The sequence below is a fragment of the Nipponia nippon genome, unplaced genomic scaffold (assembly GCF_047370975.1).
Source record: "Nipponia nippon isolate SJK-2023a ecotype South Korea unplaced genomic scaffold, ASM4737097v1 scaffold_14, whole genome shotgun sequence".
NCBI lineage: Eukaryota > Metazoa > Chordata > Aves > Pelecaniformes > Threskiornithidae > Nipponia > Nipponia nippon.
The window spans coordinates 8,775,527-8,803,322 of NW_028262330.1; the positions used below are offsets into that span (position 1 = coordinate 8,775,527).

Here is a 27,796-nt window from a genome sequence, read left to right on the forward strand (position 1 = left end):
CAGTAGCTAGCAAAAAGAGTAAGAAGAGTTCAGAAAATGAGAAAAATATTTATCTTTCTATAAAATTCACATTTTCAATAATCATAGCCCCTTTCATTTTTTGTGGGTTCCACCAATTATTTCATCCTCGTCTGCAATTGGATGTAAATTTTAATAGCTAGCACATAAATTAGATTACAGGAGTTTGGGGATATTAAGTATTTTGCATTTACTTGCAATAGTTACATTATTTTTCAGTAAACCATTCTTTGTCAGTCACTGGAGTAATAAATCAGAAAAAGGAAATTGGCAAACGCGATTCACTTAATTCCTATTTTTGAGTATTTGAGAACTATACATAGCAAAGCAGTCGTGGAAGGAGATGAGGTAGTTTATAATACTACCATGTTTCTGTGAACTGACCTGAGTAGCATATGTTAGAATGAGATCATAAGACGTGATCAAAAGATATTTAATGAACGTATAGTATGTAAAACTGATGTGCGTGTGTGTCTTGGCACGTATATATTGTTCCTTCATATTGGAATATTAATGTTCTCTTTTCCATAGACTACCCAGGAAGTCTGCAATAAATACAAAACATAGCTATCCACTGACTCACTGATTCTTTGCAATAAATACTTTATCTACATATGTGTACTAGAAGCCATTAATGTGTTTTGATGATGCACTTATGGTGCAATGCTTCCCCCCCCCTTTTTTTCCAAACCAATGTCAGCATATACAGGTATTGGTTTGTGTTCTAGTTTCTGAAAACCTTCAGTGCAAGTTTAAATAGCTTAACTTTTTTTTTGTTTAAAAAGATTTTTTTATAAAAAATGATTTAAAACAAGCGCGTACAAATAACAAATAACCTTCCTCAGTGGCCTTATGCCAAGTCTAGAGGATCTATTAATGGCGCAACTGCGTAAATCCGGTAACGATGCGGGTTTGGGTCCAGAACCATCAGCATTTCAGCTTGGCTTTGTCACGAAAAATAAATCTCGCTATGGTTCGTTCTGTTTTTTGCATCTTTGGCTCAAATTTGACATAGGATAGAGGTCTCAAAGATAATTAAGTCCCATGAGTTTTATGAGAATCGTTGCCTTCATAAAGAGGAGACCCTAGCAGTGACCTGAAATGCGAGGGAAAAACTGCAGCGAGAGATCCCGCGTTGTGAGACCACTGGAGTCTGCGTGGGAGAGCGTCTGTCTAAAGGCCCTGCCGGTGGGAAAAGCCTCGGCTATGGCTTTCAGTCAACCATAAAACATAAATCCATAGGAAACCAAACTTCCTTAGTTTTTATTCTCAAGGAACTATTAATCAGTTGGTTATCAGAATATGCAGAATAGGTTTTAATACAGTGTTGAAACTGTTAGAAAAGTGGAGCATAAACTCTGGTACTTTTCCCACCAGTGGGAAAGGTTTTGTCCAAAAAAAGTCCCGAGATAGAGTAGGGCTCTGTGTGTGGAAGAAGATAGTTTCACTTAGAATTGAGCTGATGCTCCTGGGACCTGGGCTTTTTCACCTAGCAATACCTGGCAGAGAGGGTGTTGTTAATGGAAGATTTCTCAGCGTCTCTCCTGTTTTGTTAACCTGACAAAGCCAGAATGGGTTGACATCTGACTTGCCTTAAATGTGGTTACTAGAGAGGGAAATCTTGAGCCAAAAATATTAGCTTGTTCGCTTATGGCTAATTGTTGGGGAAACGGTTATTAGTCTGTCTGTTGTGCATGTGTCCAATTTCATAAAAATGAGACTTTGGTTAAATTGCACTGGCAGGCCTGCTTAATATTTTGAAAAGAAGTGCTTATAATTAGTTAAGCTTACAACTTCTATCTCACAAGATTAGTCAAACGTCTTTTATTTTGGACATTATACAATTTTGGGAACATACTGTATGGCTCACTGTGCTGTAGATGAATTTTGGCTAAACTATTGGATTTAAAGCCTTCAGCTGCACTTGACACCTCCTGTTTCTTCTCCTGGGTGAAACTGTGCAAATAATTGTATCTTTTTGAGATATTTAAAAAAGTGGCCATCTCTATAAGCATCTACTTTACTTGAAGTTTTTCAGCACTAGATGAAAGATGGCTGGTGAGCAGTAACCTCTGTCAGTTCTTGGACAAGCGGTGTCTCTTGACAGCTCCGGCTGAGGATATTCTTGGTGTAACAAAATCTTAAGGAACTGCAGGAGCATTTTTCTAAGTTTGTCTTATTATCTGTTTGTTTAAATGTCTTTTACATTGTTATCAACAGATCAATTGTGTGGATAGAGTAAACTTAAAATTGCTGGGCACACGGAAGCCTTTAGTAACTGTGGATTTTTATTATGCCATCCTAAGGAGTTTATTTGAATGTTTTGTGGAGCAGGCGGTGATGTGGCAGGCTGTTTCCTATACATGCTTGAACTCCAGGTATCAGAAATACCTAAAATGTTTGGCTCTCTAATAGTATTTTACTACTGTTGGCTGTTTACAGAGGGATTATTGGGTGAAAATCCCTTAAATAGAGCACTGCTTTAGGATTACCATTATGTCTTTGAATGGAGAGAAGTAATTCTTCTACCTTTATCATCTTTTAAAAAGAACAAGTAATAACCACCTGGAATCAGGCTTTTTTTTTTTTTTTTTCCAGGTTAACAGTATTGTTATTAGAACCCCCTTGCATTAAACTAATACACTGAAACTTTCCTGGAAGCTTATATACACCTTCCCTGCGGTATATGTCAATGTGCAGGGGATTGTTTTATGACTACCTGCAGTCATTAATAGGTGTCCCCTTATGTTTTTTGGAGGACCAAAACTCATTAGACCTGAGTAGAGTTTTAGCTAGTTTTTACAGTACTGTATTCCCGTGGAAAGCAGTTTCACTAAAATCAACATCTTTATGAACGTAAAAATTGGGAAAACATTAATTCCATTAATTTAGAATAATATGTAACTCTGACTGTGCTAGCATGCAGGGCTACTCGGGGTGGTGCTTCTCTGCCCTGACGGTGGAAGTCTCCATGAGAGTGCTCATGGACTACCTCAGCTTGCTTTTTTGGGGCAGATGCTGTAAAAGAAATTGGGGAATCAGTAGCCCTGCAGGATCAGTTCGAGGATATTCTATGGGGGAAAGCGTGACTAATTTTGTTTGGGTTTAGGTGATGTCTGTGGGATGTGATTATGGGATGCACTTTTCTGTCTTTGCATTTCCTGGTAGTAATAAATATGGGCGATCTCACAGAAAAAGTATCCAAGGGAATCATATACTGAGGAGTCTTCTGCAACATTGGTTCCAACCAAATAAGTCTTCCCCCCTCCCCTTTTTTTCTTCTTTGTAGTAGCAGTGGGAATTCATGCTTTCACTCAGTACCCAAGAATCCCTTTGTGTTATCAGTAAATATTGTAATGTTTCACAGGGGAATCTAATATTTCCTGCTTACTAAACCTGTGATAATAGATAAGCATATGTAGTTGAACAGTGGTGCATTTTGTGAGAAGTCTTCTGTGTGTACCTTGGCATCTTTTATGAAAATTGTCCCCTTTGACTTTTATTTATTTATTTATTTACTCTGTTCTCATATGAGATTGTTTTCCCCTTGGTATTTTTAGTTGACAAATGCAACTGTTCCTCCCTTTTAATTTAAACAAAAAAGTCTGAAACAATTATCAGCTGCTAGAAATAACACATATCTTTGGAGCCATCAAAACTCTGGCATTAGAAGTTAGTCTACTCCACCCAAATATTTTTCAGGTAAAAACTTTTATTTAGTTTCCACATAGGATAACAGAAAAGCCTAGACTGCCTAATGCACTATTCTTTTTATGGTCATGGAAGCTTTTGCTGCTCCGTAGAACTGAACGTAAGACTCTGCTTGTGAAATACCACTAATTTTACTGGCACAGTTGTTTGTGCCACCATATGGTGAGCTAGTTAGAAATGGTCCAGTTCCCTCACTGGGTAAACACAGAGTTGGCAAAACCATTTGGGGAGGGCGGAAAAATGCATGTGAAACTATGGCCTGAGGAAACCCCTACCGCATCACTTCCACTATAATCCACCTAAAGGTAAATTGCCAAAAGGTGACACTCCTGGCTCAGCTTTCAGGAATTATTTTACATGACAATATAAATGATGTAGGAGCACTATTCGTTTATGTTCATTCACTTTATTTTGAGCAGGATTTTTGGGAATGCTGGACAGGTAAAGTAACTTTTTTTTTTTAAGTTGGGAATCAGTAACTTAATTTTGTATTTCTGTTTTTCTTGCAGTACTGTGTGCAAAAAACTTGGTGAAAAAGGATTTTTTCCGTAAGTAGCTGTTAAAGTTTTATATGTTTATAGATGGGATAAATATTATGCAGGTTCTGTACGTCAGTGTTTGTACACGATCATTGTATTAAGATATTTGCATTCAGGGGGCTGGGGGCTTTAATGTTTTCACACTGTTTTATTTCAGGGCTTCTAATTTTTTCTTAGGTGACGTTCGTCACAGATTCATAATAATAATTAAAACACTGACACACTCTCTCTGTTTTTGATGGGAGTGGGGAACAAATTTACTCTCAGGCAAATTACATGTTTTTCAATTAGCACCACATATTTATTAAAATGTTTTTCACATAAGAACTTTTTGTCCAGCAGACAGATGTACATCGTAATTATTAATAATCATGTCATAATACTTACCTGCTCTGGAATTATATTTTAATTAATTTTAATAATGTTTTGAAAAAAGTGCTAAGAGGTGGATGAAGGAGGCAGAAAGGAATGTTATTGGCTGCGTAGGCATGCACGCACAGATCACCTGCCTGCCGCCTCCCAGTTGGGAGTAGGAAGAATTCAACAGACCAGACCTGAACTTTGAAAAGAACTTGAAGAAGGGATGATACAGAATTATATTGTAATTTGTGATGCTTCTAAAGCTGGCTTTATATCTGGATTTTTGTATTGATTGCAAGTTTTCAGGTGTTTAACAGTTTAATAATGCCTAAAAAACCCCCTCAAGATTTGAAATCTGTGACGTGCTTCTGTACCGAAGCACAAATCTCCCAAGGTCCCATTCCTCCCCTTCCCCATGTGCTTTGCCTTTATCCCCGCGTGCTTTGCCTGACGCTTGTCTTGAACCACTCTGCTGCTTGAGTGGCTCTGTCGTGAGTCACCTGAGGAAGCAGAACTGGTACAAAACATGTGCTACAGAAAATGTGGATAATGTTTCACCACCTTAGTTCCTTCAGCTGACTCACTGGGCACTCGGATGAGGGGAGGAATTAGTATGAGGGGGAAAGGGAGATAGGACCGCATGACTTAGGGGCATTAGTGGTGGGCCCATCCCTTTTGGTGTCAGTGAATAGGTTGGTTAGAATAGCAGTCATGGTAGAGCTAATTGTAGGCTGCTCCCGTCCTGGTCCTGCTGCTTTCCCATCCTCAGCTGTGTAGCCTGGCACCATCTTTGCACTGATTTTTGTGATCAACTGAACCTGTGCTCAGTGTTTCCAGGGTACTAAGCTGGCAGAAAATGAAGTAGAAAGCTAGCAGAAAACAAAGTGGACCTCAAAGGCAAGAATAACCTTTTATAGGTGATTTCCTGTCATACCAATAACAACCAAAATCATGATTGTAATTAATTGTAAAAATAGGAAGAATGTAAATCTGTTTTCTTTGCCTTTTGCTGAATTCTTCATATACTGAGAATTTGCTCAGTCCTGAATTAGGAAGGTCAAGGTGTTCAGATTTCTTTCCCCAATGTGTTTGACTTACACAACTTTTTCTTGATCTGTATCAGTGAAATAATGCTAATTTAGCAATTTCCTGTGCTTAATATGTCATGTTTTCCCCATTCATTACATGAACGGCTCTCATTTATGAATAAACGGCAACTTCAAATAAAGCATATTAAAAAAAAAAAATGTGCAATGATTCGGGACTTTAAAGCATCCTGATCCATTTGCTAGTTTTTTTCTTTTCCTCCTCTTAGGACTTCCTGATCCATTTGCTAAGGTTGTGGTGGACGGATCTGGCCAATGCCATTCTACAGATACTGTGAAGAATACACTTGATCCAAAATGGAATCAGCATTATGACCTGTAGGTGGTAACAGTGATAACCAAAGGTTTGAAGTGAAATCCTCTAAAGTACACAGAAATTGTCAGATGTTCATAATACTGTCCTATTTACAGCTTGGAAAATACCCCAGAGTTTATTAGTTTGAGTAAAAAATACATGTGTCAAAATACCACTTTCTCATTTCCCTGAATCTAAACACTACACTTGTTTTTCTACTGATGTCTGCAGCATGGTTTACGTGTACTATAGCGTTATTTTATTGTAATATTTCCATGTTAACACTTGTGAAAAGTGAAGCAAATACTTGACAATATTTCCCTCAAACTGCTCTTTTCTTCATGCTATTTTGGTCTGTTGCAGTGCTACAGTGTCTTTTCTTCTGTGTGCCTCTTGTTCAGTTTTCTCTCCTTTATGTCATTTTCTGTCCCAAATGTTGTTCTCCCTAGAAATTATTAGGTTGTTATCATCACTTGAGCATCTTTCAGTGCCTTTGAGCAATATAATTGGTATGGCATGTATATGTCGTGTTTTTCCTCTGTCCTTTTAAAGCACAGCATATTCTGTATAATGTAAGTTATTAAAGCTTTTCTTTTTTATATAGGTTTCTTTGTGTTTGTGCATGCTTTATTTTCCCTGTCTTTTATTCTTTTTATTTTTCCTTGGGATGGAAGATGAGGAAGAGACGTGAACAGTTTTGCCTCATTGTATTCTCCTTTCTTTCTAAGGCATTGTTCTGATCTCTGACTTTTTTTCCCATGGTTCCATTCCCTATCTATATTATTAGAAATTGTTTGAGCATAATTACGTTAGCTTTGGACATCACCAAGCCTAGAGCAAATCAAGTATTTGTATACAGAGAATTTCTTGTCCCCCTTTTTCCCAGTGAAGAAAAGCAGCTTGATAGGTCTTTCAGCAGAATGTGGAAGGCCTGGTTTAAAGTGATGTCTTGACCTACTCTTTATTTGAATATCCAAGACTAAATATGTGAAGTCATTGTTCATAATGTTTTAGTGCAGTATACAAAACATTTTCATTACTGCTTAATAAGATATCATTGGTAGTTTAGTGAAATAATAGTGAAATAATAGCACTTTTGCTGAGGAAAGCTATAGTATTATAGTTTTATTATTCAAACTCACTCCCAGCTTAGATTCTGCATGTGAGACTAATTCATATTCATTAGAAAAACAGATATAAAACAAGTTTAAGTTCGTGTGGAAGGAATGGCTCTTTTTCATATCTAAAGAATTCTAAGTTAATTTGATTTTTTTGTAATGTTATTAAGCCTATCAAAATGTTGATTCATATAGAATGCAGATTTCAAACCTCTGCCCTTCCACGCCCTCTCCAAGACTGGCCATCCATTTGTGAAGATCTAGCCTAAACATTTTTTTTCAACAGCAATTAACACTCCATGCCATGTCCTAATGGTGAAATTCAAGAGTAGATTGCATATCTTGCAGCTTGCAGCTAAATGGAAGGCCCCCTTTCTCTCCTGTTTCGACCCCTTTCCCAATCTACTGCATGTGTTCATGCTGCTTCCCTTGCACTGGCTCCGTCTGGCTTCTGGGTAAATGGATTCAATTCACTTAACTGGATAGGGGAAAAAATGTGTGTAATTCTCTGCTGATTAAATGAGTTGCATTGGGTCGTAACGGTGTGCCTGCATTAGCGTGTTAGTGAGTCCCTCGACCATCCCTGCGGGCTGTGTTCTGGCTTCCTGCGTGGAGTGGTCTGAGTCCATGAACCCGACTGCATTGGATGGAGCTGCACCACAAGGTGCATCCCCTGAGCACCACCGATGCTCTCCTGCTGCTGGCAGGAACTGAAGTTGACAGGATCAGACTAGAGCTAAGAAAAATCCCTGAAATGCAAGCACGGATTTGTATTGGGTTTTAGTTAGGTGGGTCCGTTACTGAGCATTAATGCATAGCTTTACAGGGATAAAAGGAGAGTAAGGTGGCAAGTGCTGCCAACGTGACTTGAGTGTAAAGCCTTCCTGTAACCTTTGTACCGCTAGCGAAGGGATACTTTTGAAAGAGGAATGGTGGGCCATCATTTGGCAGTTACCTGCTACTAAATTCTGTGTTGAAAATGTCAACAGTTCCCTGAGTCTTCCCCAGTATCTGCCAGTCGGTCTGTGTTTGAGTACGCGGTTGACAGGAATGGGTTATAAGGGATGCGAAGTGCTCCATGGGCTAATGACCTGGAGACTTTGTTCCCTTCTGGAGAAGAGAAGGAGCAGAGGACATTGGAAATGAGAGAGGATGTTAATATGCAGTGAGAGTGATGGGGGGGGAAAAAAAAAGTAAAATCTTAAGAAAAAAAAATCCTTTCTGGTTATAATTTTTAAGGAAGGATGAAGAGAAAGTGGTTTTATGTTGTTTTATAGATACTGTAGTTAGCTTTGAAGCAAGACTGTGATTGCAGTCCACATCATATTATAAAAAGCAGAGATAGAAATGGGGTTTCTGGCAGAATATTTTGCTCAAGCAGATTTGGGGCATCTCTTATTGCATTGTCCTAAGGAATTTAGACCCGCATGAAACATTTTTCTGTGGTTTGGGTTTTTTTTTGAGGAAGTTACCTAAAAACCCCTAGGTTTTGTTTAGGTAGGATATTATTTTCAATATAAACTACTTGTTGTCTAGGGAATACTACTTTGCTTGATTCTGGCAGTTGAATTCCCTGATGACAGAAGTATACACAGCATTTCTAATCCAAAGTAAAATTTAGCATTATGTCAGGCCTTGTAATTTGAAAATAATCCTCTCCCTCTGAAAATTTTCTTCATAATCATTTAACCTCTTTTATTGTCTTGCCTGTTATTCCTTGCTCTATGGAGATTTATTTCCATTTGTAAACATCAGTCACCTAGTCTTCGGTTCCTATTTAAAACAGCAGTAAAGATTAGATCTCTCTGATACAACTCCTCACTGCCTGGCTTTTATCTTAAGGTAACTTTTAATTGTAATATACCCGGTGTCAGATCTCAGCTTTTCATCTGTACCAGATATTAAGATAATTAACTCTTACTTTTGGGGAAAAAAAAAAAATAGAAAAGTAATAGGAATAGTAACCATCTTACTGCTAAGCACCTGATGGCAAACCTCATAGATTACAGGACTAATCTTTCTTCTCATCCTTTGAAAATAATTGTTTTTTTAAACTTCCTAATGTTTACCCTAACAACACACCATTGCATGGGAACGCTAGCCTCTGCCTTATGACGCTTCCACTGCTGCAGGAAATGCTTTGCACACCAAGCATAACAGATGGAGCCTCGGTGGCAGCTTGCCTGCTCCTGCCACCACGCAGCCTAGGCAATCAACCAGAGGAAGGTACAGTTACGGAGAATTTTTTAAAAGGAAAATCCTGCTTTTTTTTTTCCTGCCATGAAGATTTCTGTTGGTTTTTGAATGACTGTAATAGGCTTGTGTGCAGTAAAACTGTCTCTTGGCTGTGTTGGGTTGATTGAAGTGTCCCCAGTCTGGAATGTGTGTAACAGGTTAACACTGCTGCTGATTAACAGTCTCATGTATCATGTGATGGCATATGCAAATGGCACAGTAAGATGGATCTGTTGTGATATATTTATGCAATAATGTCTGAATTAAGTTGCTAATTCCAAGAGAATTTTGTGGCTTGCTAACCTGATTCAGTATAATAGATGTTCTGTGGTATAAGATTTTTTTGAAAAGACTTCTGCAGTGTTGTAAAGAACAAAAAAGGTTTTGCTTCTGCCTTAATTCAGATCTTAGCATGAAAGGAAGCAGTTGAATTAGTTGCTTAGATTCTTCAGCCTAGATGGGTGTGTGTAGGGGGTGGGGGGGAATCTGGGAGGCTTTCCAGAAAGAAATTGCCAAATAGTTGCTGTCTGGATGCAGTTTAATGTCAGTAAAATACCACGCTTGCCCTGGATGTATTCCCCTTCCTTATTTTCAGTCTTGTTTGTGTTTTCCCTATTGTTCAGGCCTTTCCTCAAAGCTTTGAATAATCAGAGTTAACACATTGACAGACCTTCTCGCATTCAAATCATTTAAATGCTACCTAAACCGGCGGTTCTGAAACTTAACAAATCCCCTTTTTCTCTTCCTTCCCCTTTCTTCCGTTCTGCGATAGCCTAGAGCTCCTACAGCCTTCCCACGCTCACCTGAGCCCTCTGGCCTACTGCAGCCCTCCCCAGCAGCCTCTGCCCTTAAGGCATAGCAAGTCATATGGTCTGTTTATCTCTAAAAGATGTTTGTACCATCATCTCCACCAAAACCTAGTCCTGGTCCCATCTTAACTCTGTGCCCTTCAAATCTGCACCCCCGGGCTCTAGCACAGACTCGCTGCTCTCCTTTGTTTTACCTCTCAAATGTAACCTCACCCAACTTCTGCAACTCCTCCTCTTCCCGAAACCTCCGCACTGCAGCTTCTAGTGCTGTTTGGTGCCTTCACATTCTCAAGCCCCTGCACTGCCCTGGCAGAATTGCCTTTCTCCCCCAGCCCTCCAACTCTACTTTGCCTAGTTAATTGCTAATGATCCTGGTTTTTTTCTCTGGGAGAGAAGGCAACGGCTCTGCTTACTGCTGGTTTAGACACTCCCACACTAGATTAGACTCCTGAAGAGCCGTCAAACAGCTCCTTGCAACAGCTTTGCCTTCTTGACATGGTTGTTTAGACCAGTTTGATGAAGCTGATGCCCTTTGCATTTAGGGTGAAAGCATTTCTGGGTCGTGTTTGGCCCGTATCGGCAGATCTGGCCATTCCAGGTCAAGCACATCAGGCGTACAAGTCTTTGCTGAACTTCTTAGGTGGGTCTGTTAGGAACATCTGGAGTAGAAGCCCACTTTGCTTGCTGTTTGCTTGGTGCGGCTGCTTTTACAGTGTCTTGTAGGCTCAGCTCAACGTTGGGCTGGTAGCACTGGGGATGAGAAGGGAGCAGCCAGCCAGTGCCACGTGTCTATGCTGTGTTCCTGTCTAAGCCACAGCCTCTGGCTGTTTCTCTTCTCACCGTCCCAGAGGCTCAAACACCCTTCAGTTGCTACCAGAGATGAGAGCAATGTCAGGGTGAAGGAAAAGAGAAGAGAAAAAATTGGGATGATATTTTTCATTATGTCTCTTTGCACCCTCTTCTCCCCCAGTCTGAAAACAGCTGATATCTCAAAGCATAACGCTACCATTATATTAGAAAAAATTCAGAAATGGGAAAATGGAGAAACAAACTAATTTGTCCAGGTCGTAAAAAGAGTCTGTGTGACAGCATGGATTAGAAATAGGGAATTCCTGGCTTCCAAGCCTGAGTTCATACCTCTTGATGTTGCATTTTTCTCTCTTTCTGGAGGGAGTACATCTGGCTTCTGATCGGGAAGAGGTGTGTTTCTTCAGGAATATTTCCCCCCCCCCCCCCCCACTTTCTTCATTCCGCTTTTTTCTACCAACCTGAACTCCTCAGTGTACATAATGCCATGGGGATGAAAAGTCACTTGATACCAAACCTTCCTGAGCGGTATATTGGTTCAGAAGGAAGTACCGCCTTGGCAAAGGTAATTTCATTTAGACAAAGTAACAATTGTCCCTGTGTTTTAAAATTTGATTAAAATATTTTAGAAGTTTCCAGTATGGCATGTACTTGATTTTTGTTTAGAAGTGGAAGTGCTAAGAGTAGGCATTTTTCTTAAAATTTCCAAGCATGCAGTTCTTATCCAGAGCCCTAATTTTACAGATTCAGGAAATGAGGGAGTTAACAAAATGTATATGGAAATTGAATTTCCAGGTTTCCACGTTGTTGTCTCTGTTGAAGTACTGAAGCTGTGAAATACATATTGCTTGATAGGGTTGGTATAGAATAAAATACATATTGCTGATAGGGTTAAAAAAAAAAAAAAAAGCTCCAAGAACTTTATGAGGAGGAAGAGAGAGGCATCCAACAAAATGGGGGGTTTGTGTTTTTTGTTTCTGTTTGTTTTTGTTTTTAAAACTTATTCACTTTATTTTTTGGAACATTCTTTTTTAATAACAAATAAAATTCCTAGCTCAGGCTTTTATGTTGGAACTTTATTGCCAGATGATGTAAAACAAATGTAACTTACCCACCAAATGAATTGGAAATGTCAACTTGTCCTACCGTCGCTCTCTAAATGCAACCATGTATTTTCATGCCTGAAATTATGCAGAAATATAGATGAAACATTTTGCTGTAAAGCCAACTAGCAGTTACTGAACTATTTCTTTTCTTCCTTTGGAAAAAAAAAATGACGTTTTTATTTGGAAAATGCAGCTTGTCTTGCTTATTTCCTTTAAATGTGTGGATCAGCCAGGTTTTCTGGTGCAGGAATCAGAGTAGGTTATAGTAGTAATACAGAAGTCCTCACCTGTTTGGTATGGATGGCTTACTGTCTGCATCTCAACCCTGAGAACCTCACCCTGAAATGTTACAGTCATTCTTGGAAACTGTGTTGTATATTCAGCTGTTCTACATATTATTCAAACTGTTCTGTTATGAAATTGTGTTTAACCATATACCTTTGACTTTTTTAAAGCAACAAGGAAAACTGGAAAATTCAAGACAGGTCATGCTAAGTCTTTATTTTTAAGTGCACCTAACGTGTTCTCATAAGAATTTATTTTAAGTACATGAAACATTGTAGACTGCAACTGTGCACGTGAATACCCATCTTCATCTCTTGTTTCTTTATGCAAAATTGGCATTGTCAAGGTTGTAAGGCCAAAAATCTGACCTATATTATGCAATCAGTTTACTATTCAAAAAACTTCGGGTTTTTTTTTTTTGTGTGGAGTTTGTGTTTTGTTTGGTTTGGTTGTTTGGGGTTTTTTTAATGTGCACTGGTTATTTTAAACCGTGCTCATGGGTATGTGCCTACAGTTAAGCTTTTCTGTCTTCTACTTCTTGGGTCAGTCCCTGTCTGCAGGTGGGAAAAAGAAGTTGTCAAAGTTCTGCTTTTTGGAAATGGAAAAATGGGAGAAGTGTTAATTGAGAACTTACCTGATCACAGCTGCAATTTTAAGCCATGACAGTTAGCTCAATTGTTTGGTTTGCCAACCTTGACAGTATCATTCTATCTTTATGAAAATACTAAGATGTTTTAAAGCCGATAAAGTCTCAGTCAATGGGGGAGATGTATTTAGACATTGGTTGAGTTTGTTTAATCAGTTTTCCTTCAAAAAACAAACAAAAAAGCAATTGGAACTAAACTGCAGAAGGACAGAATTGTGGTCTGGGAAGGGAGAACTACAAGCAGTTCTTGGGATCTAAGCCATAGTTACAAATTAATTTTCCTCAACTTGAAGCAACTATAATAATTCAGTATTGGCAATAGCTGATTTATCTTGGGTGTTTTGAAATTTTCCTCTGAAAGGTTTGAAAACAAAAACTAGCTCACAAAGTAATTGCTTCTGAAGAACAAAGCTTCAAACAAAAAAGCAAAAATAAAGTAGCCTGCAGCGTCCAGGTTTCCCGAAGTGGGTGAGGTGCAGATGTAGGTTTTGCAAAGCATTTCCGTGGTAATGCTGCGAGGGGGCAAGAGGGGAATGTGGCACATCTCGACTAAGATACTGTATGAACTTTTTGTAATGGGTCACATTCGTAATATGTAATGTATGTTATAAACGGGGCCTTTCTGAAACTTTCTTAATAGTAAATTAGCTTCCCAGAGATTTGTTAACTGCAGATGTGTAACTAGGTTTGCCTTATCTTTTCCCTGAGCGCTCAGAAGAGCTCTAAGTGAGGGTGACTTGCATCGCCGGTGGTTGGAAGAGTAGCCTGAAAAGCAGCGGCAGATGAAGTGCTGCAAAAGGATGCTAAACTGCTAGTTTCTGCTGGCATTTGAACCGCTCTGCTTGCTAGCGCTGCTCACGAACACATGCTGCCACAAGCATTGCCATTCTCTTTGGTTAGGCTGAGCAGAGGCATGAATCTAAGCATGTTTGTAGCTGCTTGAAGAGATGTGGTCACCGGGCCAGCCCGCAGCCTGTTCATGTTACTGTTTTAAACAGATTTCAGTAGACTTTGGATTCACATGAATGCCTTCTTCCAGAATCAGGATTTTAGATTAGTTTGTATTCAAGTAAACTCCTTCATAAGTCATGCTTTCATTAAAGTATAATGTGTACCTCTTCTCTGAAGATGACTTACTCTCTCTTGCTGATACAGTGTGTGTTGAATTTTTAATGTAATGGTTGATAGTCTTTTTTTTCCCCAAGATGATTTCTGGAGCATCTTCAAAGTATTCAGTAAGTGCCATTCACAGTACTGTTTTTCCACATTTTTCAGATATATTGGGAAGTCGGATTCAATAACAATCAGTGTGTGGAATCACAAGAAAATTCATAAAAAGCAGGGAGCTGGTTTTCTGGGTTGTGTGAGACTTCTTTCAAATGCAATCAACCGCCTTAAAGACACTGGTTGTAAGTAAGCTAAAGACTAGAGTTTCTTCTCTTTCAGACCAAACTTTTATGCACAGACTTTTGAAGAGTGACAATTCAATTGGGTTTTTGTTGGTTTTTATAAAGCTTATACATTCAAATTAGTTTGGTAGTTTGTAACAGTGTTTTGTGGCTGAGGATAGCAAGAGTAGGTTAGAGAAATGTAACTTGCCTTTGGCTTTTCGACTCCTTTGCCCCGTTACCGTAGACAGTGGTAACTTCAGTGCCGCAGTCTGGTTGTGGGTGGTCAAGACTGAACTTACTGTGTTGGAATTCCAAAGGAAGACAGATTCTAATTACCTTCAAATTATCTTTTTATTACCTTCAAAAATGCAGGCCTGAAAGGGTAAATCTATCTTGAAGCCAAATTTGTAATTTAATATTGAAGGCCCATTAATTTTTTTTTATTAAATTTTGTCATAAGATATTGAGTGCTTCGTGACACTTCAAGCACTTTGTATTTACTTTTGAAAAAGTTAATCGACATGTAAGATGCTGTTTTCCCATTATCCTAGTGGGTGCCATTTCCTTCTGGACAAAATCTGGTGCACTGTTTGTGATAGAAAAGTAGTGCTTGGCTATAGTGATAATTTAAAGAAAAAAGAAGAAAGTGACATGCTGGTAGAGAAGCACTGGGCTTTTACCTTCAATAACCTCGGTGATAAAGACATAACTGAAGTTCTTGTTTCTAAATATTTGTCGCTACATGAGTGCTTCAGTGCATTGTGCTTTGCTCAGTTTTAGGAAGTTCTACCTATTCAGTGGGGAACACGTGGATTGATGCTGCAGGTTAGCTCTGTGCTGTCCTAATGACAGCGTTGAACTGGAAGTGCGCTATGACAATGGCTAGCCTTCACAAGGGAAGAGAGTTCAAAATACTTCTTAAAATCACTTGAGACATCTAGTCTAGGATAATGTCATTTCCTAATCATCAAAAGAGCTTTGTGAAATAGGAAAACTGTTAAAGCGAAAGTGCTCTAGTCTTGTTTTCTGAATTAAAATTACAAAAAATGAAGTCTTGGCTGGAGATTTTTAGTTTTGCTTCCTTTCCCCCATCTCTTGAAGTCTTAACTGTCTTCCACTAGGCTGGATTTTGCTCTGACGGTACTTCAGTGTGCCTTTCAAAGGCACCAAAATATTGTATGACTTACGCTTTGTGTCCTTGTTTTGTAGATCAGAGATTGGATCTGTGCAAGCTTGGGCCAAATGACAATGATACTGTTAGAGGACAGATAGTAGGTAAGTAAGGGGTTTTATCTTTTAGTTCTCTTGGAGTTTAACAGCAGCTATAGAAATACCCTTCCTAGATGTCAGTTTTCTGTATTGAATTTTTTTTTTTTTTTCAAATTCAGTGTCTAGTGCCAGCGCCGTTTGGACCTCAAGCTAGAAGTGTGTATGTAGAGAATTAAAAAACAAACAAAACAAAAACAAACAGCAAAACACCCAAACCAACCCAAAAAAACCCAAAACACCCCCCCCCCCCCCAAATGTTATTGTAAGTGTTGGGACAGATAAGACCATAGATCATACGAAACTTATTTAGAAAGTTTTAAATTTTGCTGTAAAGAATGGTGTCGGTTTGAGCCTGAACTCCCTGTCAAAAACTGACTACGAATTTCTTGGCCATTGAGAGTTCCAGCAAAGCTGTGCTTCCTGTAGCTTTTGCGAAAGGGTAAAACATCTTGCTGTAACAGGAGAGTTGCTGCCTGGGATGACTTGGTCGATTCATTTTGTGTTTTCATGGGTTATTAACAAGTCTGTCACCAGTCTCGGTAACTGTGCTTTGTCATTCTGCTAACTCATAAACCTTAAATAACTTCAGAATTAAAAAGAAGCTGGCAAATGGAAAAACAAGTATCCACAAACAACTTCATAAACGCTCTCTTTTTGGTGCATTGTAAGTTGTTTTGGAAGGCAGCATTTCTAGTAGGTCACTTAAGTAAAAAAAAAAAAAAAGTTGGTCAGGGTAAGGAGGTCTTTATTTTTATGGCAAAATGTTAATGAGAATATTTGGACGTGGGGGAAAGAAAAGTGAATTTGCATGCTCAGTTTTATGTTCAGTTCCTAGTTCAAATAATATCCAAGCAGCATTCTTGTTTTGTCAGCCAGGGAAAACTATTGAAATACCAGTCAGCAAATAAGGGCTTCCGTGCATTTGTTTGCTTTCCTCAAAGTGCTCTGTTGTAGAATACCTCTGACTTTACCTCTCTATGCTGCTTTAACCATCTGTCTAGCCTCTGATCTGCAAGTGTTTGCATAGTATTAAGATAAGACTGAGGTGGCACAGCAGAGTCAAATGATGGTAGAAATGTGGAGACGTAAGCGCATTGCCAACACTTCAGACCGTTCTTGAATATTAATTTTTCCATGTGAGCTTGCACAGAAGAGTAAAGGATAAAACAGTCACTTTTCTAGGGTGCATTATGTTGTCAGTTTGGTTTGCTTTTTGGTTTTGCTTCAGTATACTCTTCCTCTGATGGTTCATGCTGTATGCATGCGATTTTGTTTGTGGGGTTCATTTTAAGAGGAAACTGAGCTCAACTGACAGGAGAGCTTGTTGGGAGTCTGCTCCAGGCAGCAGAGATCCACTCTGCCCGAAGCAGTCCTTCAGAGGTGACGCTAGCAGGGACTGTACCCTCGCACCACGACATGCTCTCATGCTGCCCTCCAGAGTATGCTGCTTGTCATCATGACTTGAGAATGCTAGCATTAATTAAACAAGCAAAAAAAAAAAACAAAACCCAAAACCCCGCCCCGAAGCAGAAAGGTCTCAAGGCTGTTGGGATGCCAGATGGGAAGCCTGGGGCAAATACCGTGCAGCGTGGGTATGGCAAATACGCTTCAGAGGTAACTAGTTGGCAGAGATAACTAGTCAGCAGTGTGGGCATAAACTAGACTGACCAGTTGGCTTAACCTGATACAATCATGAAAAGTGGTATAGCCAAAGCAGCATTAACTCTTTTGGCATGCTGCTGGGGCTGTCCCAAATTAGCAGGATGGATCATGCATTGAACTTAGAAAAAAAACAGTTTGTCATGTTACAGTGGAGACTGAGAACAAATCTGTATGTTCTGCTTTGCACTGTTATCATCAGAAAGGTCAGGTTTCCTCAGTCATGGCTGTGTTTTAATGCATCCTTGGTAAGATTCCAGAGACTCCCTTTTTTTTTTTTTTTAATTGAAATTGTCATTATTAATCTCCTTATATTTTAATCTTTTTTCACTAATGCAGTTTTGTTCAATGGGTGAATGAGCCTAAGTAAAACTAAATAATTCCGCTGCAGTAGTTACATGGTGAAGGAATCTTGATTAAAAATAAGTAAGAAGATAGAATAAGTTATAAATATACTCTCAGTCCTTCTGATGATAAACTGGCTTAAATTAAGAGGCTATGCAAGATTGGAAAAGAATATTAAAATGTAATTGAGACCTTTGGCAGATGATAACCTTACAAATCAAGTGCAGAGTGGGTATGCCTTTATAATTTGGGACAGGGCGCAAGGGGATCTTTATCTTAAATACCTGGGGTTATCTTCAAAGGGGGGGAAGAAAAGGGGACACTTGTGAGTAGTGGATGCAAAGGGCACCTGAACTGTGTCTTAATCTTGCAGCTCTCTTCTGTGCCACCATTTTATTTCTGATGTGGCGGTGCAGAAAAAATGAGTCCTTACTCATTACAAAATGAAGCCGTGCACAAATTTTGCTCCTCACATAGGCAAAAAGGAGGTAATTGCCTTTGTTTAGTTTCATTTTTGTCTGTGTGTATTGCTTGCCAAACCTTGCCTACATGCAGCAATGTGAACTCGTAATGTGTGGGTTTGTTGCAGAGTAAAGAGATCATCTACAATTTTGTTTTGGCTGAAATTAAATTTAAGGTGTCTTTCGCTGTAAGAAGTTGCTTTTTAATATTAAAGTGTTCGTGGAGGACGAGGAGCTAATACTGATTAGGAATAAAGCAGGCAGGACCTGCAGGGCTCCCTGGGTTGGGCTGTTGAAGGCCCAAAATCCTGAGCTTCAAAACATGTTGTTGTTGTTGAAAACTTGCACTCTCTAGCAAAAATTGCCAGTACTACTACATGTTTTTGTAACTTTGTGATGTTGACAAAAGTTCGGTTGTGTCTAGATTAAGGTCTGTAAGTTTATTTCGCTTCGTAGGACTTGAAGACAATTGTCCAGAAGTACAGTAGTGCCACCTCAAGAAATGTGTGCCACAGCACGTATCTAGCTTTTTAAGTAGTCGTTTTATTGTTAAAGGCAAAACAAAACATCAGAAAAAAACCCCAACCCCACAGGAACACAAGTGTCATAAATTATCAGATTAGACACTTGCAAATTATGATACTGGGAACAAAAGCTGCCCAAAAAAATCTTTGTTTTCATAATTGTAGTACAAAAGCTTCAGGCATAAATATCCATTACAATGAAACATGTAAAAGATAAAAATTAAATGAAACAAATGAAACAAAAGTAATACAGTTCTGCTGTGGGCTGTAAGGGCTTTTCAGGGTGCTGAGTGCTGCTTTGTGTGAGAGTTGCATTTAACTTCTTACCACTGGTGTTTGAAAGTAGTCAATAAACCAAACGTGTAGTGCTTCTAGCAGCTAAGTTTTGCTTGGTTTTGCGTGTGCACGTGTACGTGCGTGTGTTGAATCCAAGCGTGCACAAAATACATAAAGAGGAGTCAAAAACATAGAGGAATTTCTTATTTTAGGTCTTTCTATTAGCAGTTCTCCCGTTAGCAGAGCAAGCCTGGCGCTAGCAGTGACCCACTTGCTCTCCCAGCCACGCGTGGGGCTCGCTGCCCTGCCACCGCCAGGCGAGCCACGCAGCTCCGCTGTGTCGCCGTCCGTCTCATACGGAGAAAAGTTAATGACAGCTTCAGAGTTAACTTCTTTTCCTGCCCTAACTTGCTTTCACATTCTCCAAGCTAGCTTTTTTGAAGTAATATGTAGAGAATTATATGTATGAAAACATACTCTGTTTCTTTATAACTTTCTTTGATTTGTGGGAAGGGAAAAAATGTCCAGAACATGCAGCTTAGTCCTCCAAGTTGTACCATTTCTCTTTCAAATATTACTGTAATTTGCATTCAGATGTCATATCTTTAATAATTCTTTTATTATCTTAATAGTAAGTCTTCAGTCCAGAGACCGAATAGGCACAGGAGGACAAGTTGTGGATTGCAGTCGGTTATTTGATAATGATTTACCAGATGGGTAAGCTGACATCACTGTGGTGTAAATACAATTACAGCTCATACAACAGACTTCTGCAGTAATGAGAAGTCACTGTACAAATAGGTTAATTTATTTTTATTCTCGCACTCAGAGTTTTACAGTTTTGAATTTAGGAGCAGGAGATAAGCCAGCCAGGCTACACAGAATAGTTAATAGTTTGACCCTTGTCTTGTCTCCTCTTGGAAAACGGGAGGTGGCATATATGAGTAAATGCATTAAAAAATATACTTGTCTAAGAAAACATACGTCTTTCAAATTATAGAACTGATAAACTAATATAATGTTAAATCACAGCCAGCAAATTGACTTCATCCATATAGTAGATCTGTAGCAAGGTAATGAACACACAGGCCTGGCTGTCTTCTGCAGCACTGTGCAGAAGTATACACTATTATAAAAATGGATTACTTTTTCTTCCATGTAAATCATAGTGAAGAAAACGTGATTGGAAAGGGTAATGAAGCCTGAGTTCTTGCTGTATTTATCTGGCAAAAGCTGGGTTTAGGATTTTGATTTGTCCCTGTGAGAGTTAATGACATCATTAACACCTAAAACAGTTTTGCGAATACAGAAAAATGCTCTGTTTTAGGTTCTGGTGCTGTCATCAACTTTTTCAGAGCAAACACAGACCTTCTCAATGTGATTCTTGGCAGGTAAAGACAGGAGAAACTGATTTTTCAGATGATGAATTTTAAAACATAAATTATCATCTAAGTCCTAAACAGCATTCTTTTGTTAATTTGGAGTCTGAAGAAGTCAAAAACATTTTTGAAAATGCTTTTAAATGTTCACTTCAAAGTGTTCTTTTTGTAAATATTGCTTACTTAATTGTGTAACTGCAAAGCTATCTGTATAGCCTCATGTATTTTGGAGCACAAAAGTAATAATAATTAAAAAGTCATGTTATTTGAAGGTGACTTTTTAATGAAAGCAAGTAGTGCGTGAAGATACTATGAAAGCACCTACTAGGATCAGTGGTCAAAAAAGGTTAAATGCATTATTAAACGTCATGTTTTCAAGAAGTTTCTTTATATGGCTATTTGGATTTAATTAGAATTCAAATAGTTATTGAACATGAAGGTGTGATATTGTTAATGATATGCCTGGTTCCAAGGGAAGAATATGTAAAATCAATTTTGAGTTGAACATATAGTTGTTTCCTGTTACTTGTTCAGCTAACATGATTCATAATAGTGTAAGTCTTCCTGAGTTGGCATTTATGTTGGAAACATTTTGTGCCCTGGTTTCCTGGAAATACCACTCATTGCCTTATCTCTCAATGTCTGAAATCTAGGTGGGAGGAGCGGAGGACTGCTTCTGGAAGGATCCAGTATTTAAATCATATTACACGAACAACTCAGTGGGAGCGACCAACACGGTAAGAAATTATTTTGGAGACTGTGCATGTGATGAAGTTTGCTTGCTGACCAGGGGTACTGAGCACAAGCAATTGTAAGTGGCTCTAACGGGGGATATTCAGCATTCCTCCGAGTCACTCAACAAATGCTGTGTGCTTTTCTTCTCTAACATCCTGCTCCTTCAATCTGCCTAATATTTAATTCAGAAGAATCATTCTGACTAGATTTTTTTTTTCCCTCCCCTAATACTAGCATCTTTGTTTTCTTGTAGAGCTGCTATGGTAGAACTCTATAAATGCAGACATTAGAATGTGCAGATGTCGTAAGGGATGAAGAAAAAAGATCACGAATAGCTGATGGACATTGTCTGTGTACATGCTATGACCATGTAACCCAGAACTTTTAAAGCTGATTGTTACAGAGCATGTTTTGAAATCATTATGATCACGTTTTCTAATAACCATAGATGTGTGTTGCAAAGCTGTTCCTCAAACCAGTTTTGCTGTTACCTGAATTGTAGACAGTGTCAGCGCATATTTTTCAGACTCTTCTGCAGACTGTCTGTGCCTGCACACTGTCTCTTCCACTCTCAATAAATATTATTCCAGTCTCTGTATGGATATATTTGAGTTAAAATAATCTGTACTGGTAACGCTGCCAGCTCTGATATATATTGCGGTTTTTAAGTGAGTGGAGGTACCGAACAGCTTTTTAATTGATCCATCTGTATTTTTCCTGGTATGTTAAAATACTTATTCTAAGCTCTAGGCACATTTACGGTAGAAAAACAAATGCAAAATACATAATTTGTTTCGGGGATTTCCTGCATCCTTATCAATCCCCCTTTTAACGTATTTTAAATCCTTTTGAAAGCAGCATTGAGATATGAAACCACATAATTCAGTGTTTCCTCTTGCAGTCAAGCTCTTAAGAGCAACTGTTTTTTATCTTAGCCCTTTTTCACCATCTTCGCCTAATAACCTTCCTTAAAAATTAAAAGGAATAACAAGACCTGATCCCTTCCTTAGCCGTATGAAGACAAGGTGAGAAAGTTTGGGCGGCATGCTGCTCATTTAAAAAAAAAAAAAAAAAAAAAAAAAAAAGTTTGCTCTCAGCACTCTGTTTAAGGTGGGAACTGCTCACGTGAGCATCTGATATGATCTTGATCCTGCAGTATCATATCCTAAGTGTCAGGTCAGACCCTAAGATAGGTGAGGAGGTTTACTAATTACTCTGGGGTGAACCCAGCAAGTGCAGAACAGAAGCTTTCTGCCCATGGCTGAGGTATCCTGCTCAAAAAGTCAGCTGCTCAGTTCTGCTGTCCACAAAGATTTCCCGAGAGCCCCTAAATGAAGCTTCCATAAAGCACGTTGCGTAGCCCTGTGTCCAGTCAGCAATGCAATTTTCATGTTTTTCCCCGCAGGCCAGCATCTGAATACTCCAGTCCAGGCAGACCCCTGAGCTGTTTTGTGGATGAGAACACTCCAATTACAGGAACGAACGGTGCGACCTGCGGGCAGTCGTCAGATCCCCGGCTGGCGGAGAGGAGAGTCAGGTCACAGAGGCACAGAAATTACATGAGCAGGACACACTTGCACACTCCTCCCGATTTACCTGAAGGATATGGTATGCAAATTAAAATTTTCTTAATTGTAGGTCTCCCAAGAAACTGGGAAAATGGGTTGTGTCTTCTCCTCGTATGTAAGATTCTTTTGATTCCTTAGTTTGGGGAAATCAGTCTTTGAGGTTTTTTATTGCTTTTTTTTTTTTTATTCTTATAGTTATTAATTAATGTTGATTTCACAGAGCAAAGGACGACTCAGCAAGGTCAGGTCTATTTTCTGCATACTCAGACTGGTGTTAGCACGTGGCACGATCCAAGAGTACCTAGGTAAGAAAACGATGAAGGTATCCTTAAGGTGTCAAATCAAAATAGTTTAATCAGTACTGTCCTCAGAATTCTCTGTCTGATATTATATTTCTGACTCTGTCCCTAATATAGCATTTCAACAAGTCAGTCATCAAAATAAATTAGTCTTTCTTCCTTAGTTCTTCAAATTGTTATTTTAATGCAAAGATGGAGAATCAAGAAATAAATTACAGTGGTGTTTTGAAAACAGGTATAGTTAACTGATTCTAGATCTTGCATATGAATTATAGCCAAGTCCAGGTTTTAATACTCTGCAAAATAGTGACACAAAAAGAGGGTTCTGCGCACTTCATAAAATCTAGATTTATCGAGATACTTCAGTGAAAACTGGGTTAGTTTTGTTTTTTAATTCAGGCTCTGGAAGTTAACAAGGGAGGCCTGAGAAATTGGCAGCATACATTTATGAAGAACAAACTTTTTGAGAAATAGGCTAGACAAATGTGATAATTTTTGATAGAAGAGCAGACAAAGGGGAAAACCTGGAAAATCTACTGGATGCCTCTTGTATGTTTAGACACACTATTTGTAGTGAACTACAGTCTCATCATTGAGTTAGCTTAAATTTACTTGTGTGTGAGAATTATTGTCCAATGTTCAGACTACCAAACGTAATTTACTCAAGGAATGGGAAACTTGGTACATTTTGAAGAAACTAATTGGAGACACTGGGTCATAAAAAGCCTGGAAGCTGAAATGGCGAGCTGTGTTTGAAGTGCCAGCATGTTGGGCCTTTTTAAAAAAATGGGGGGGGGGGGGGGGGGGGGGAGTTTTTTCCATTCGAGTATAGCAGCAAACATCTAAAAATGCACAAGCTATTTTACAGCTGGTCTCCTGTTACAGAGCAGGAATGAACATTTATTTTCTTTATAATGCTCTAACACGGATGTTCCTAGAGCAACCGTATATGCTTTCAAGCATCTCATTAGCAGCATATAAATGGGGAAGAATTTGGGGGAGAGGGGCAGATGGGTAGAGAAGCTGAGAGAGACTGACCCGTGATTAAAATACTCAAACTGCCATTTCTGTTGCGGCTATCTCAACACTTACGAGAAAATAAATATGAAGAGTCCTTTCAGTTTAGTGTCTTTATTTACACAATACACACGTGTACATGTTGTACATGATTGTACATGTGATTATTTCTGATGTGTTTGAGAGGCAAGAAGGATAACAGGGAAATTATTGTTAGCTTCTGATCGTTCTTTAAAAAAAAAAAAACAAGAAATCCTGTTGAAAATGATTGCCTCCTAGAGTCTGTGGGTGGTGTTATAAAATAGTGTGTGTAGTTTGAAATTGGCAGCCAGTATTGGCATTTATGAGAATTGTAGCAACTTTGTCAGTTGCTGCTCGTGTTCATTCCCATGGAAATGGATTTTGGATATCCCGGGAAGGATGAAGTGCCTCATGGCCATAAGTTCTGATTCTTCTATTTTTTTTATTATTTTTTTTAATTTTTATTACTACTCTTGTGTTAACAAGAATATACTTTGCTTTGATGCATTATCTGTATACTTCAGAGTGGGATACAGCTGGCAGTTGTGCATTTAGAAGCCTTTGCTCCCATGACTTGTGTATTACACAAAACTAGAAACTAGACTTCTCTCAAAAAAAATTATGTTAAGATCTAATCCTTAGGCTTGCAGTGTAATAGTTTTGTACAAAATCTAAGTTAGCACTTCTCTTAGGTGTGGCAACAGAGACTGTACGAGTATGAGAACAAAATTTGGCTGTTTGCATGAGGATAGAGTTTATGTCATTTCAAAGGAATATTGTATTTTTACACTAATATGCCGCAGTCATTTACTTAATAAAAATAAGCCCTGCAGTTCAGCAGCAGTGTGTATATGGGTAATATCAGCAGAAGTTCAATCCCAGATCCTTGTATCTCCATTAGCAGCTTCTCAGCCTTTTGAGTCCTTGCAGACAGCATCTTTTTAGCCATTCTGCCCCTCGGCTCTTTCCTCCCCTCAACTTGCATCATACTGGGAGATCTGAAGACTTATACCTGTAAAAGGAGCTGCACTTGGCAGTGTGAGGTATCTGAGGTGTGAATGGTATACATGAACAATCAGTAAGTGTCCATTTTTGAAGACTGCTATTTGTTTTCAGTGAACCTCTGAATGAATCTACATCTTCCTAATTTCAGCAGAATTTTCTTGAGACCCTCTGCGTTGCTCATTGCAGAGCTGAGTCATTGTTCGTGTAATATTTTATTCGAAGTATTTTGTTAGAGGGCTGTTTGCTTCCCACTAGCACTTGGGGTTTTGGGGCAAAACCGCCTGTGGCACACACATGTATCCCATGCGTAATTCTTCATGGAAAGTATAACTCTTCAGAAATATAGTTTTGTTTTGTAGGAGGTTTTAAAGTGTGATTCAGAGTTCCTTACATGACTAATGTTTTAAAAATGTTTTCTGTCAGAATTGGTGTAGAACTGCAGTTCCATTTTGGCAAATATGGCAATGGTCTTTATTTTTGTTTTAAGCCTGTATTAATTTAACATCTGAAGTTAGTTTGTAAAAATGAAGGTTATTTGATAAGAATTTTTTTTCCCCGCGGCATGTGTTCTGGGATGTGTGTTTTTTCTTTGGTGGGCTTGCACCTTGGGAGTAGAGATTCCAGCTGAACAGATCAAGTTTCTGAAACAATACATTTTCTCAGACTTCATGGAATTGTTCTGTTACATTCACGCTTGTTTGGCTCAGAGGCCAAATGCTGAGGTATTTTTCATTTTATATTTGTTTTCACAGGGATCTTAGCAACATCAATTGTGAAGAGCTTGGTCCCCTGCCTCCTGGATGGGAGATCCGAAATACAGCAACAGGCAGAGTTTATTTTGTTGACCATAACAACAGAACAACGCAGTTTACAGATCCACGGCTATCTGCTAACTTGCATTTAGTCTTAAAGTAAGTCTAAAGTCTCCAGCACATGGTGAGTGTAATAGAGGAAAGAAAGTGACTCTTGAGGGGTGCTCGGTTTTATATCAAGATGTATTCTGCCATTCGGTAGTATTTAAAGGAAAGTAGCGGTGTTCTTTAACACACGACCAACTTACTCTGTTACATAGCAAAGACAGGTTTGATTGTTCTTGAAAAAAATAAAAATCCCTAGCAGCATTTAGGCAGGAATGTGGCTATTGTGATGCCAGGAGCTGGGGGCAGCAGGGGGGGAAGCAAGTGCTGTCCGGGTAAAAGACTGGGCCATAAAATTTTTTTCTAATGGCAAGAGAGACACTTTCTTTCCTTTTCTTTATAGTCATGCTACTTTCAGTTACGGACTACTTGTTTTAAAACATGAGGTTGCATTCAATAGCCAGTGGTATGAAACACTGATGCGTTAAGGAAGGGTGCGCAAGTGCCCAGCTATTCTCCTGGAATAAAGGAGAAATAATTCAGCTTCTGTCTTCAATTTTAGAGTAAGACTAGTTGAGATGTTCTCAAAATAAGACCCCAATAATTTAACTCGGATTTTTTACCGAAAGAATAAAATAAAATAGGAACTGTATTTTTTCTGCATTAGTGTTCTGATATCACATTTCAATATTGCCCTTCTAAAAAGAGAAGGGGAAACTCAGAAGGATTCTGGCTCTTGTTTGTATTCCCTGAGCACTCATTTCACACTGGGGGATTTTCTACTAAAAATGGAAACCAAAAAGCAAACAAACACTTCTTTTTTTGCCGTGGACAAGGCTATCGCTTTAATCCAAGCTATTGGGGAGTTTGACTCTATCCTTTCTCCTACTAACACCTTTTAATACTCTTGGGAAACACCTGTAAAGTATTGAGTAGGTGTTAAGTGGAAGAAACAATGAAGAGTTGGTTAGATAGAAAGCCATGCAGCCCTGGGCAAGGAATAAGTAGGAGGAATAGTCCTTTTAAGGAAGTGAATCATTGGGAGGAATAATGGGAACAAGCACTGAAAAAGACAAAAACGAGGAATGGAAAGTAATATCCAGGAGGTCAACATATCTTTTGTGTAATACATAAAAGCTGGCTAGACTTTGTCTGCCCAGTGTACATTTGAACTTAACACCCGAAGAGGGAGAAGAGTCTAAATATCGACAGATACGTATTTTGTTTAGAGAAATCATTGGTCATATACATGTATAGTACAGAGCTTTAGTAAGCTCTCACTATCCAGACACTTTTGGTTCTTTTTTTTTTAATTTAAAAAACCGAACTCACTACTACTTTTAGCTGAATTTAGATTGGTAGTTTCAAATGAACATGATCTTGGAAAAAAACTTACCCGTGGAGGAGCATGTTCGTGTTTGGTACACAGAAAAGTTCATTAAATTAATTCAGATTTAGACATTTTACCCAAAGAAAAACTTCAGACCCTCTTAGCTACAACAGTGCAATCCTTAAACTGTAGAAAAATCAGTTAACTGGACTATATTTGAAAAACTGTCCTTCACAGGTAGGTTTATTTTTAAATGGCAGTAGAGTCACAGTGGCTAGTTCTACATGTATTGTGGAGGATAGATAAATAGGTATCTTCTTATCTGGAAAAATCCAATTTGACTTTCAAGTTCCAGAATCACAGAACCATTTTGCATTTCTTTAAACTTAAGTACTACTACAGTGTGCTTAAGTTTTTCATTTGTACATCTGTCTTTCATTAGGGAAGGATTTCAGAAATTCAACCAACAGTGTCATCAGCAAAGTCTGCTGCCTGATAAATCTTTTCTGGTGTTTATACTTTTATTGTACCAAACAGGATATGTGAAAGCTTCCCCCCCCCCCCCCCCCTTAAATCCACCTCCTTATTTATTCTTTAAAAAAAAAAAAAAAAGTCGTTTGCCTTA

At 38.7% G+C, this 27,796-nt stretch overlaps 1 protein-coding gene across 4 annotated transcripts in view; it reads left to right on the forward strand.

Annotated features, from left to right (window-relative positions):
- SMURF2 (SMAD specific E3 ubiquitin protein ligase 2) overlaps positions 1-27,796 on the forward strand; it is a 63,650-nt gene that overhangs the window by 24,361 nt on the left and 11,493 nt on the right. Inside the window, exons 2-10 of one of the 4 annotated variants that reach the window (XM_087750994.1) lie at positions 4,239-4,277; positions 5,944-6,052; positions 14,311-14,444; positions 15,636-15,701; positions 19,593-19,677; positions 20,993-21,076; positions 22,480-22,682; positions 22,863-22,947; positions 25,737-25,895. In XM_087750994.1, coding sequence (XP_087607120.1) covers positions 4,239-4,277; positions 5,944-6,052; positions 14,311-14,444; positions 15,636-15,701; positions 19,593-19,677; positions 20,993-21,076; positions 22,480-22,682; positions 22,863-22,947; positions 25,737-25,895 — 964 coding nt within the window. Of the gene's footprint in view, positions 1-4,238; positions 4,278-5,943; positions 6,053-14,310; positions 14,445-15,635; positions 15,702-18,072; positions 18,188-19,592; positions 19,678-20,992; positions 21,077-22,479; positions 22,683-22,862; positions 22,948-25,736; positions 25,896-27,796 lie in introns of those variants that run through there. The other 3 variants (XM_087750995.1, XM_087750997.1, XM_087750996.1) reach the window with 3 other exon arrangements.